This window comes from Brassica napus, chromosome A6, assembly GCF_020379485.1.
Source record: "Brassica napus cultivar Da-Ae chromosome A6, Da-Ae, whole genome shotgun sequence".
In the NCBI taxonomy this organism is placed as follows: Eukaryota; Viridiplantae; Streptophyta; class Magnoliopsida; order Brassicales; family Brassicaceae; genus Brassica; species Brassica napus.
The window spans coordinates 25,702,618-25,717,209 of record NC_063439.1 but is presented as its reverse complement, the minus strand read 5'-3'; the positions used below and the strand labels follow the sequence as shown (position 1 = coordinate 25,717,209).

At 30.2% G+C, this 14,592-nt stretch overlaps 2 protein-coding genes and 1 long non-coding RNA gene across 3 annotated transcripts; all 3 read left to right on the top strand.

Moving 5' to 3' along the window:
• Window positions 1–81: 81 nt before the first annotated feature.
• LOC111198752 lies at window positions 82–573 on the top strand. Its single transcript, XR_007339941.1, has 2 exons — window positions 82–186; window positions 282–573. It is a non-coding gene; the product is annotated as an uncharacterized LOC111198752 (long non-coding RNA).
• A 1,331-nt stretch (window positions 574–1,904) lies between these two features.
• Window positions 1,905–2,431, top strand: LOC106352441 (defensin-like protein 292). Its single transcript, XM_048781230.1, has 2 exons — window positions 1,905–2,051; window positions 2,146–2,431. The coding sequence occupies exons 1-2, from the start codon at window positions 1,937–1,939 to the stop codon at window positions 2,367–2,369; spliced, it is 339 nt and encodes a 112-aa protein (XP_048637187.1). The 5' UTR covers window positions 1,905–1,936; the 3' UTR covers window positions 2,370–2,431.
• Window positions 2,432–7,615: 5,184 nt separating this feature from the next.
• Window positions 7,616–9,675, top strand: LOC106352442 (basic leucine zipper 43-like). The gene has a single exon (XM_013792074.3). The coding sequence runs from the start codon at window positions 8,957–8,959 to the stop codon at window positions 9,467–9,469; it is 513 nt and encodes a 170-aa protein (XP_013647528.2). The 5' UTR covers window positions 7,616–8,956; the 3' UTR covers window positions 9,470–9,675.
• The last annotated feature ends 4,917 nt before the right edge of the window (window positions 9,676–14,592 follow it).

Below are 14,592 nucleotides of genomic sequence, written 5' to 3'. Positions count from 1 at the left end.
TTGAAAAAAGGAAATGGAAACGTTTCAAAAACCACAATAAATGTTAGAACAATTAAACGCCTATAAAAATATGAAAAACCTCAAAACAACATTAAAAAAAATCAAACTACTTTCTTCGTCTAGTTAATCTTTCGAAAATGGCGGCCAGATCAAAATCCGCTCTTCTCCTCTTTTGTGTGCTATCTTGTGAGTTCTTGTCTCTATATTTCCAATCAAACTAAGTCCAAAACATGTAAAAGTTTGATGATTAAATTATTTATTTTACCGTGATTAACATGTAGGCGTGTTCATGTTGCTTGTAACCAATGTAACAAAAGCAGAGGGTGGTAGCCATTTGCCAGTCTGCGGGAACAAAGAAGGATGCGGAGGCACATGGTGTAAAGATGAAAAAAGACCAGGTAAAGGAAAATGTATCACTTGGACTTGTGACTTACAGGAAGATTGTAGTAAGTTTGTTATTTGCGAGGGTGGACCAAGGCCTTTTTGTATGGAAGGATTATGCGCTTGTTAAAAGAAAATTCATGTTTTGTTATATGTAAGTATCAATGGAATAATAAGCTAATATTTGCGAAATTCTGTTACTGGATCTGTAACCGATGTGTGACGACATAAACATCCGTACGATACCTTCTTGGCCGTTGAATTGTTGTTATGAATGCAATTACGACTTACAAGCCGACATGTTTATAAATTAATTAATCAAACCTAGCGTAAACCATTGTCGGGACGTCAAGTCAAACGAGTTTGAGATATTTGTCAGGCTGCGCCTAGGCCCCTCTTTGGCGTCAAATCAGTCTTATCCAAAATGATTTTCTTAAAACTCTTCAAAATAGATGCTGAATTCAAAGGAAGTGACAAAGGAGGAGGACAAAAGTTTTACAAGAAGGCTATCAACGAGTTCTTGGATCCACTCGCTCACACACACTTCACAACCGAGGTGCTGATTGATAGAAGTTGTATTTCCCTTGAATTATGTTCAGTCGATTACAGAGAATATATACAAGTAAACTAAGTTACAATTTCCCTAAGATTATGGCTAGTAAATCTTAACAAAGGAATTCTATTATTGTGGAGAATGTTCTTTTAGCCTCCCTCAGGCACATTGTCCGGAGACCTGATGGTGAGACTATGTAGGAATCCTTTGAATAGTGAAGAAAGAAGTCTTTTAGTGAAGATGTCTGCATGCTGCATTGCCAAAGGAATGTGGAGCACCTTGACTTGATCCATTGCAACTTTTTTCCAAACAAAGTTTATGTCAATCTCAATATGTTTGGTACACTGATGTTGAACTGGGTTGTTGGACATGTACACTGAGCTTATGTTGTCACAATAGACCAATGTGGCTGATCGTAAAGGACAGTGAAGCTCGAGCAGGAGGTTTCAGACCAAGCATGTTTCAGCAAATGTGTTTGCTAATCTTTTGTATTTTGCTTCTGCGCTTAAGCGAAACACTGTTGGTTGTTGTTAGAGGACCAGGAGATGAGATTATCACCAAAGTAGAGATAGATACCAGAGGTGGAGCGACGAGTGTTCGACAACCTCCCCAGTCAACATCCGAGTAAGATATTAGCTTTGTTTGAGTCGACTGAAACAGTTGCAAACCATGTCCTAGGATACCTTGTATGTATCGTATGATTTTTCTAAGAGTAAAATTTAAAAAAATGAGAAAGAAAAATTATTCCTAAGAAATGGTAATTTTACTTAGAAACGTTAGGGAATGTATTATTACTCATTGGTCACCATTCATATTTCATAGAATAGCATAGGAAATATATAATTAAGCAATTACATGAAATGCATTAATATGTGCCCCATGTATAGAGCAATTAAAAAAAGGAAATGGAGACGTTTCAAAGACCACAATAAATGTTAGAACAAACAAACGCCTACTTATTTTTTTATTTTTTTTGGGTCAAAATCAAACGCCTATATAAATATGAAAAACCTCAAAACAACATTAAAAAAATCAAACTACTTTCTCCGTCTAGTTAATCTTTCGCAAATGGCGGTCAGATCAACTTCCGCTCTCCTCCTCTTCTGTATGCTATATTGTGAGTTCTTGTTTCTATACTTCCAATTAAACTAACTCCAAAACATGTAAAAATATAGTGATTAAATCATTTATTTTATGGTGATTACATGTAGGCGTGTTCATGTTGCTTGTAACAAAAGCAGAGGGTGGTAGCAAATTGCCAGTCTGCGGAAATAAAGAAGGATGCGGAGGCATATGGTGTAAAGATGAAAAAAGACCAGGTAAAGGAAAATGTATCACTTGGACTTGTGACTTACAGGAAGATTGTGAAAAGATTGTCATTTGCGGGGGTGGATTACCAGGGCCTTTTTGTATGGAAGGATTATGCACTTGTTAAAGAAAAACTCATGTTTTTTTAATATGAAAGTATCAATGGAATAATAAGCTAATATTTGCGAAGTTTTGTTTACTGGGTCTGTAACCGATGTGTGCCGACATAAACATCCGTCGGCACGATACTTTTCCTTGCCGTTGACTCGTTGTTATGAATGCAATTACAACTTACAACCCGACATGTTTTATAAATTAATAAATCAAACCTAGCGTAAACCATTGTCGGGATGACGCGTCAAACGAGTTTGAGATATTTGTCAATACGAATTTAGACCATGTTCATTTTTGTTTTTAGTTGCAGCTAGAGGCGATATATACGGTATCAACAAAAACCTCATCTAGCTCTGCATTCGTGTTTCCAGATCTGATAAGCTGTAAAGAATTTAATTCACATCGGAGGTGTTGAATGGCTGAGTCTCCACACTTCGTGATGGTTTCAGCAAATAACTGGCAGTGCGCCATGAAAGAGGATCTACCATCACCTTGATCTAAACCCGCCAGTGTTAGGTCTCCACGCCAAGCAGCATCTGTCTTTAATAAACTGATATCCGCAGGAGGATATGGTTCTTTGATAGGTGGAGGGGGACCCAAGAAATTTAAGTGGGGGTCAAAAGGAAAATAAAACGTTCATTAAGGGGGAGTAGAACCCGTTTGGGGGTTTATTGACACCTTTTATAACCAAATATGACACTTTCCATCACTTATTACACCTTACAAATTCTTTTTATACTTACTGGTGGTGTCAAGTGACACCATAATGCTTCACGTGGGTCACGTGGCTCCAAACCATTAACGAGCAGAAGAGATTGCCTTTGACATAATAACTTCAGGATTAGACTCTACCTTATATTGAACACAAGGTTGTTCCTCTTTTTTTTTTTGAATGAGACAAGGTTGTTCCTCGCTATCTATAATGTCCAGAGAATCCAAGGGGCCGTCGGCCTACTACAATGCCCGTAGGCGGGAGACCATCCAGAAAACAGAGAGAAGGCCAACTAACAACTAAGTCTACCAACCCTCTTTTATCAGTGCTATTAGTGAAAGAGCTTACCAAACGTTTTGAGAAAAGCAGTATTGGGACAACATATAATTGATAGATTCAGTGTTATGGGCCTTATGACACCTTTTTGCATCCCTTTGGAGTTATTTATGACATTATTTGGTGATTGTATTACATTATTTATAGTTATGCCTGCACCCTCCTTATTATTATATCATGTGAGTCAGAGAACCAGGAAGTGAAATTGTTGAGTTAATCCATAAAATTAAGAAACAAAATAAAGATCAGTGTACTATAATATTATATCTGATACAAAATGTATACTAAGGCTGTGTATAAACTAATCTTACCAGAATATATTTTGAAAATAACTTATCACATGACCATCCAAAAAGAGAGTAAAAGTCATATTCTTAACCTTCTTCACCAACTTATCATAGGAAACTCGATGACCTTGTGATAAAGGGTCTTCTGGTATGATCGATTGGAATTGTAATAATTGTAGCAATGGTCCCTAATCCAAAACGTATCTACTGTTAGTTCGGATAGATGGCGAAGATCATATATCTCTACAGATAATGCCAAACTCACTCGAAAATTAAAACAAGATTTCGATCCGCGCAACCGCGCAGATTTTTATTTTCATTTATTTTTATATAAATATTTTGTTTTCAATTCTAAATTAATATATGTGTCTATCAATTTTAAAACATAATAAGTTTACAGTATATTTTTTTTATTGAATATATTGTTTTAAACTTTCACATGTATTTGTATCTTCTTCTATATATATATGTTTGGATTATTATTTCATTATTAAAATTGTAACTATATATATAAAGATTAGTAAAATATTGTTTTATTGTCATACTCAAAGATATTGTAACATTTCACAAATTTTAAAAAGCTTTTAAAAAATTAAACTTTTCGCTTCATAGATTTATATTATCGAGTAAATAATTAAACATTTAGTTTTTGTTTAAGTTATAAAATAAACTATATAGTTAATATTTGTTTTCATTGGTTTAAGGTAGTAAAGATTAATCATTGTCAGATAATATGATTTTTGTTATTTAAAAAAAAAATCTTTATAATTTTAAAAATTAACATCGACAAATATTTAAATATTTAAAATATGGAGGTATAGTATTACAAAATTAAATTATATCTATTTAATTTATACTATCTATAAATCCAATGGATCATATATTCTTTAAATCTAATTATTAATAGCCCAATAAAAGTTTCTGGTTGGCCCAAAATTTAAATAATAAGATTAGAAATTAAATGTAACATGATTTTTTAATAATAGGTTCATTAGGTCTATTTTTTTAAAAAAATTACACATGAATGAAGGTTGTGACTTCTATTTTAATATATAAGATAATATAAAAGAAAACCTTAAACGTTTGTTTTAGATTAATTTAGCTTCCACGTTTTTTTTAATATTTACATAAGTTGACTCACATCTATGCAGACAAGTGCATTCACATGTGTGCCTGATCAATTATGTATTGTTTTAACTAGATACATAATTTTGTCTTTATGCCAACATATATAATATGGAATCCCTACTGTTACTACCACAGAGCTAGAGACGTGATTTTGGCGAATGAGAATCAGATTAAATTCACTTTAAACGCATTGGAAAATCTTTACGTTATAGAAATATGCATATATCCAATATTCTTTGTGTGGAGGAGATGGATTCTTACCGGCCGCCTAAGGAAATCTATAACCACATAATAACAAAAGAACAGCCACACATAATAACAAAAGAGCACAAACATATTCTCAGTCATATTCTCAATCAATAGATTTTTTTACAATTAGATCACATGTTGGAATAACATTATATAAGTATTTTCTTTATGTAGATGGATTCGAGATTTTATATATATCAAGATATGTAGGTATATATATGTGCACGCATTATAATATGACTGAGAATATGTTTGTGCTCATCTAAAAATGGGGAGGCATGATTGATCATAAGGCATTATAAATTTGGGAGATGGTCACTTTTCGGATTTACCAAATGGGAATTGATTTGCCTAGTGATAAACAGGAATATAAATGGATATATTCTATAGAATACAAATTACATATAGTAAAAATAATTTATTCAGAAAACAATACATTTCGACTAGAAGATTTCAATCTGAAAAATCTACAAAATTATATATACCAAATATCTACTATAGGTCATCGATTATTCAAAATCAGAATTCACATTTGTACCCTAATATGTCGTACAATATAACGAGTAGACTCTAAGGATCAATTAGTTCTCGCGAAAATTGTAGAAAATACATTTCTTTTGTATTTTGAGTGCAAAGTTTTATATAGTTTTCACTAAATATAGTATGGAGTAAAGTAAATCTCTATATTTTCTTCTAAAAGTTAATACTTTTTCTGAACACTGTAACTTAAAGTTAATACTAATTTGATAAATTTCATGTTTTTGTGGAAACAAGTTTGGTCTTTAATTTCATATTATATGTGTATAAAAAATTAGAACGATGTTTATAATAAAATGAATTAGCCTTCATTAGCGCATCTCCAACCCTACTCTATTTTTTCCTGTAAATTAGAGTTTAGAGTAAAAATACTCTAATATTACTCTATTTTCTACTGCATAATAGTGTAAACCTATTTTTTATTCTATATATAGAGTAATTTTTTTATTTTTTGTTCATCACTCTATTTTCACTCTAAAATAGAGTACTATTAGAGCAACATCCAACTCTTTTATAGAGTTACTCTATTTTAGAGGAAAAATAAAATAAATCATTAGAGATGATCTTAAAATCTGAAATCCCGTAAAATGGAGACTCTACACATTGTGCTTTGACATTTGCTGACGCCAGTTAGTAGAAGTTAGGTTCAAAAGTGCCAATGATATATTTCATTGATTAACATCTAACCTTTTGTTTATTTTGGTATGGTGGCTTCATGTGGCTCTCCTTAATCGTAGATATAATTAAATGATAATTCTGTCGTGATTTCTTAATTTATTACTATTAATTATAACTTCTTAACATCGTATATTTATGGTTTAACACAACTGTTTGGAATAACATAAGCTGCATTTTACATTTTTAATGAGTCTTTTATTCCCAATGGTTAATTCTTAAATGTTAAAATACATTATAAAATATACTATTCGAAAATTTTAATTAGTAGATTACATATTTCTTGGCTCCCTTTTCTGGAAAAAAGTATATTATTTGCTGATAATTCTAACACTGTAATACACTAATACAGATTTCAGCAAGAATTATGTCAAATATTGTATCTATGCTTGTATTTGTTTTTTTCATGGTTTATTCTCCTTATTTATCATTAATCATGATTACTTTATTTTTATATAACTACAGTCTCACACTTTCACATCCACAAACTAATTTGGTGGTACACTGGTACGGTCACCACGGTGGCGGTGTTGTGTAACTGCGTTAAGTTTTTTGGACATCACTGTGCAAACTATTAGATTAAATAAATATGGTGATTGATAAACCCTAAATGTTAATTATATATAACAATTATTTTATGAATACGGACGGATAGAGACAGATAGAGACGGATAGGTGTTGTTGCACAGACTATGTATAACACCTTCATTGTACATAGTCTTATGGCCGATAGGAGAAAGCAGCAACTCGAGATACTAGTATTAGGAAACACTCTTCTTATCCTCACCTTTCACCGTTTTAACATTAATTTAATCCCGATTCCCGCGATTATATGATCTAATCAATGTGTTAGCTAGCTAACCAAAATTCTGAAACATATATTCCCCATTAAACTTTTATTCGGTCGGGTAGATACGTGTCCACAATGGTAGGGGTTAGAAAATGGCTTCCGTTATCTTATAAGATAGGTTTAACTAGTTACTATAGTATTAGTTAATTAGTTTCCGCAGGGAAAGCGCGAGTGGATCGCTACCATGATCGCCTAATAGATATAGTAGCCAAAAATATAGTTTTATGTGAACAATGATTTTTAATTCGATCAATAGAATGAAACGAACAGCATATAAACATATGGTTAACTCATTATCTTACTATCATTGAGATCATGAAAGAAAATAAACTGAAACATGGACATAAATATAAATATGTGGAAGTGTTTTAAAGTGGAGATACCGGGTCATCATGTATCAAAATATCAAATTCTTTCATACACACATATTCTTTAAGCACTACAATGATCATATAGTTGAAGCTTAGAATAGGTGAAGCATCGCACTTTAGTTTGTAGTGAAGTTAGCATTTCCTTCTGCTTGCTATAGGAATTATCCAATGAAGCTAGCATGCTCCACGATGTCTACTTAATATGATTTTATGGCACTTAAAAATTTATAGTTTCTGCAAATGATCTACAGTTTTTTTAATCTATTTTTTCTCATCAGTAACTTTTATGAAAACTATATTCTCGTATATGTGTGATAATTGTGTTTGGATAAATTCACTTGTAAGTATAATCTACGAGGGATATCATTACATATATAAACTATAAATTAATTTGTTGTCGTATTAAATTAAATGTTGGACATTTTATATATAGATATATGTCGTGCTACAAGAATGTTCTTACTTGCCGGAATCCAATCCGCATAATGAGGAATCTGAAAAAAAATATTTTCTTAAAAGACTTCTCAAGTCAATGCAAGTGCACAAAACATAAACCAGCTGAAATATAATTCCCCATCATATCTTTAAGAAATAATGACGTATATATAAGTTGTTTCCACAAACAGTTTGATTCGATCTATTATCTTTGATCCGATATCATCTATGAAAACCGTATGCAGACATAAACATTTTACTCTTGTCTATTCATACATGCATTACTAATTCAAAGACTACTATAATAAATTATTATTTACATTCCAAGAAAATTAAACTGATTATCAAATTATTTATGTATGATAAAGTTATTCATCAAAATATATATGCTCGTTATTGTGCTACATTTTTTATTATAATCAATATTATAATCTAGTAATTATTTATTTAGGGTAACAAAGATTTTAACCAGTTTAACTTTTAACGTAAAAACCCGAATGCGAAAAATCACTAATAATTTAATCTAATAAATAATATAATTATTTGTTAAAAGTAATAAAGACTTTAATCAGATTAACTTTCAAGATGAAAACTCGAATGCAAAAAACAAAGATTTTAACCAGTTTAACTTTTAATGTGAAAATTCGAATGCAAAAAATCACTAATAATTTAATCTAATAAATAATACAATTATTCATTAAAGGTAATAAAGACTTTAAACAGTTTAACTATTTAACGCGAGAACTCGAATGCACAACATAAATTCGCAATTAGTAGTATAGATATAGGATGTATGATTTTTTGCTTTTCTGCCTGTATATATTTTTTTAACATCTCTTCTGCCTGTATAAATTACGAAACGTAATAGTAAGGAATTTGTTTTTTACTCGATAGGACCCACGTATCAATGATTCGTTCTTATTCTAACTCTCGAACATTATATAAAACCCTCCCCACTCCCTCTTCTTACTTCAAACTCATCCATCTTCATCTCTTACTCTTATATACCAAACTAAGACCATGATTCCGGCGGAAATCACCGGTTACTTCCAATACCTATCGCCGGAAGACCTAACTATGATCCCGGCGGAGTTCAACGTAATAAACATGCCCTCATCTCCAACCTCTTCCTCTTCACTGAACTACCTAAACGATCTCATCAACAACAACAACTATTCCTCATCATCCAACGGCCAAGATCTCATGTTGAGCAACAACTCAACTTCCGACGAAGATTATCATCATAATCATCGTCAGAGCATCATCATACTCGACGAGAGGAAGCAGAGGAGGATGCTTTCAAACAGAGAATCCGCGAGGAGGTCAAGGATGAGGAAACAAAGACATCTCGATGAACTCTGGTCTCAGGTGATAAGGCTTCGCAACGATAACAACTGTCTTATCGATAAGCTGAACAGCGTATTGGAGACTCAAGATAACGTATTGAAGGAGAACTCTAAACTCAAAGAAGAAGCTTCTGATCTCCGACGGCTTGTCTGTGACCTAAAATCTAACAAATACAACAGTTTTTAAGAGAGCTCGAAGAAGTTTAGTGTTTCTTCAAGTTGAATCGGAGGGGCAGAGATTTTGAGTTATGGTTGGTTCTCGAATATAAAGTTGGTAACGATCATGTACCATATTGTATTATACTCTGAATTTAAAAAACGTAATACAGTTCTGGAGCATATTCTTGTTCTCTACTCTCTACTTTTTTGTATATATATATATCAAATTCAATACACAAACCATAGCATATACATACCGCTAGTATATTACTTTAGTATATATCTGATTGGTATTCTGCACTTCCGATTTTAAATGATTCAATCCTCAATTCCATTATTATTTTTATTTTCTACTTACCATGATTTAATTAAAGTTTGTAATAACAAAATATCAGAAGATAAATGATGTTATGTGATTTTTGGGTTAATTTATTTCGCCTCATGTCTTCAATATATTGTCATTTTCCCACTAAAATATGTTCTGTCACCACGTAACAGAATCAGAATCAAATATATGTTAATGAAACTTTAAAAACCTATTTAAACTCATCCACATTCCCCATAAAACAATGTTTGAAGTATATATTCTGAAACTTATACTTTGAACCAGTAAGAGATTTCTAGAAATAAATAATGAAAGGCAAAATAGTTATCGGAATTCGGAACTTATAATGTAATTGTCTACAATAATTGCCGACATATCATAATATGCATGTGTGACTTGCAGAAAAAAAATAGATAAAATGTAGATCAGTTATGACGCACTCTATTAACAATTTTCAGAGTTTGCTCGCCGCATAAATACACTTGCAGTGAACATCATTAAAAATATTTATGACAAACAAGAACAAAAACAAAAGATTGCGAATAATGGTGGCCACTTTTCTTTTTTAGGCAACTTGATCAAGTTCTTAATCATGAGACTTTTTTTTATTTTCTTGTAGCCATTATTAAAAAATATTTCAACCTTAAAGCATAATAGCATATCCCCCCCCCCCCCAGCGTGACAACCAAGAATGATTTCTTGACAAACCACCAAGAATGATTTCTTGCATTTCACCTTGCGCCATTCTTGAATTTTACCTGGCGCATTACTATTATGCAATTTTTTTTTTTTGAACAACTACTATTATGCAAATTTTGAGCAATAAATCGATGTATTATTTATTCTAATTACTTTTGACCTACCTTTTTGTCGGTTTTTAACTTTTGGCCTACTTGAACATACATATCGATAGTAATAGTCTTTTCTTATGAACTGCATCTATTTTCAACCACAAGCTTCACATTATATCTATTGTCAGTAATGCTAGTACCGACCAATCTTAACCACATAAAAATATATCATCCCCGGAATCAAAGGTTAGGATTGGTAAAGTTATCTACAGAAAATGATTGAATAAAACTATTAGAGTAGTATTTACGAATCGGTTTTGAACCTAAGCACAGTAGACACCATAGTCCTTCTATTCACAACGCTTGCCAATATGAAAATGCTTCCAATGAATTTTTTTTTGCTATGAAAAAAAAAACAGAATTGTAGAACAATATTATGTCTCTATCCCAAAGACTTTTTCATTGGTTACATCAAGTTGTAATCCATCACGCGCCCAATATATGTTTTCTTGTCGTGCATTTGTCCAATATCAGAATTATTCAATTAGATATTTTTTTTTTGGGTGTAAATGTTAAATATTCAATTAGATATTGGTAATTGCTTGAAGAAAGATATCGGTAATTGCTGAATATAATTATTGAATGACTATATATACAGTAGATGAGTGTATCAAAACATCCCTCTTAGACATTATTTTGAAAAATGATTTACTCATGTGTCTTCCTTACAACTATTCTAAGGGGGGATTACTAGAAAATGAATTTGTATAGAGTTTGTGAACTTTAAGAGTTGATAGATTTTAAGATTGTGAAAATTTATATACACTGACTTATGAAATTTGATCATAACTTTTTTAGATTGACATAGATTTTCATGAATTTGTATTACCTCTTTTCTGTAATTATTTTTGTAAAGTAAATATATAATTTATTTATTTTCTAAATCATATATAGCATGCTTATTTATTTTTTTCTTTCAAATTAATAATAATGATATATACAAAATTGGGCAATTCTCTTAAATAGTTTCTTTTAAGCTTTTGTTACAAAAAGAACATTTAAAGAGGAAAATGACCAAAATAAAAAGGTAAAAAATTATTTTACCCATTCCTTTAAAATAATAAAAAATAAAAAAAATAAAATATTTTTTTTTAATTTTGAATTATATGTCTTTAAATTCAAACTTCTTATAAATTTTAAATAATTTATTCTATTTTTACAAAAAAAATCTTTTTAAATTCAAAAAATGCTTTTTGAAACTATTTAAAAAAAAAGTTTTTTTAATATATAGAAATAAAATTATATATTGAAAAATGATAAAATAGTATAAAAGTATATATTCAAAAAGTAAATGTATATAAATGTAATAAATTATAGTTTTGGACATATAATTTGGATTTAAAGTGCAATATATATTTGGTAAGTATAACTATTTTGTTTTCTAGTTTTTTTATCACATGGATTTTGAAAATCAATACATATGATATTTTGAAAGTTGAGTCTTATGAATAAAAATGGATATAGTTTATCTCTCAATAACACTAGATGTAGTTAGAATTATATAATCAACAATAACTAAACGTTTTGAATAACAAGGAATTTGAATGGATTCTGAAAATTCTTAAACCAATAACAGTTTTTAAAAATTTTGAAATTCAAGAACCAATAACAATGAAATTCACTTACCAATAACTCCCCTAAAAAAATAAATGATAACTTGACCTATTGAAAATGATGACATGGTCTCTCTAACTATGACATGGGTTAACACAATTATAACACAATTTTCATTTATTGAAATTCAAATATAAAATAATAAGTATATGGTAGTTACCATAGTTAAAGAATATTTCCAAAATTTATCTAGTTTTTAAAAACTCGTGTCACTACTATATTTATATATTACTCAGAAAAAATGATAACTTGACCTATTGAAAATGATGACATGGTCTCTCTAACTATGACATGGATTAACACAATTATAACACAACTTTCATTTATTGAAATTCAAATATAAAATAATAAGTATATGGTAGTTACCATAGTTAAAGGATATTTCCAAAATTTATCTAATTTTTTAAAAATCGTCACTACAATATTTCTATATGTAATATAATATTACTTTTCTAAAGTTTACATGACACTAACATTATTAAAACATGGTCAATTTGTATAGATATTTTTAACCATACTTTTAGATATTTTAAAAAATTATATCGTATCAAAGATAAAAAAACTATATAAATATTTATACTTTTGTGGATAGTTAGATAAGTAAAGCTATATTTAAAAATTATAAAAAATATTTTAATTTTTTTTGTAGAGTTAATTAAGTAAAGATAAGTTTATTACTCAATGTAAGGATAAATCTATCAAGCTTCTAAATTAGTAAACATATTTAAAATAGAGTAAATTAACCCAAAATACTAAAAGAATGCACAAATTAGAGATCTGTATGAACAGTAAAAAGATAGGCTGAATATTGATTAAGATTGTGCCAAAAATATGATAAGTCCCTGTGGAAAAAGATGATTATAGTATTTTAGGGTGTATTTCGTAGATTCTATAAGGATACCAATATCTTTATAATTAGTGCACAGTTCATAACAGCGAAAATTGGTATTTGCTTAAATAGGTGATAAGTTGTGTATAGAAAGTGCAATTTTACTTTAAAATATAGCTATGATAAAACAATTTAACTGAATGGTTAACATACCATTTAAAAGGTTTAATAAGTTAAATCTTTTTAACTAAAATCAACAAAACTAAAATTTCTTAAATTTTAGTTCTAAAAAGAACAAAATAGTATAAAATTATTAGTCCCAATAATGAAAAATAATTTTACTAATATAACTAATTTAAATGCAATCAGATTAAAAATTAAATTAAATAAAAACTACAAATGATTATTTTCTATTTTTTAAAAAATTGACGAAATTAAAACTAAATGTTATGAAAATAGATTTTTTAATTTTTTTTAAAAATAGTTTTTCTAGTATGGTTGATGAGTAAAGTTTAAAATGAAAAAAAAAAGACAAAATTTATAAAAGGGGACACAAGAAGACAAAGAATCGCGAAACATGGGCATTTTCGAGACTAAGAAAGAAAAAACCAGAAACGAATCTTAAGTCCATATAGCTATTCATATATTAATTTGTGGAATGACCAAATAATAAAATGATGACGATTACATATAATATAACCATGCAGAGTTGACAGAAAAAACATATAACTATGCAGAACTATAAATTATCTTCGGCTGTTTCTTCACTTGATAAATTCAGGGTAACAAAATCTATCAAAAACTTTTTGGTTTAATAGCAAACAGTAAGGAACTAATTCGAAGGTTATTTGTAAAATATTTAACAAATAATTATATATATTATGCTATTTTACATAATAATAAGAAGGAAACAAAGGTGGAGAAGAGGAAGAAGTACACAGTTTGAGATGGACTTTTGAAAGAGGGATATCAGATATGAGTTTGGGAGATCATATATGGAGATTCCATTAATAGAGGACATGTCAGGGGATCCATAGAAACTGATGTCTCTGTCATTGGAGTAATGACTACGTTGTGGTGAGCTTTGCTTCCTACGCAAGTATCAGAAGCAGCAACTCAAATTTGGACCAAGTCAAACCCAGAAAATATTGTGTTCAAGCTGGGGGTTTACTAATCGAATTTCCGATCAAGTAGAGAGTTTCAGATCACATATTCAAGATGTCTATGGAAAGGTGTTGCTGCAACGAAGTCACATGAAGTGAAAGCTCACTAATCAGAGTTGAAATCCATTAGGAAATTGCTTTGATAAATATTCAACGGTGGGATCGAGTTTCCAACGGTTAAATTCAAAGTTATTTGCGCGTCTTTGACGCACGTCGAAGAGGTGTTCTTTTCCATCAAAATCAAAATGGCTAAGTATGTGCAGATGCGATTAAAGTTAGGACGCAAGAAGTAAGGTTCAAGCTATCGGGTCGGGTATTATAGTTTGGACCGAAAAGAAGAGAGCTTTGAGAACAGAGAGACTTTCAACA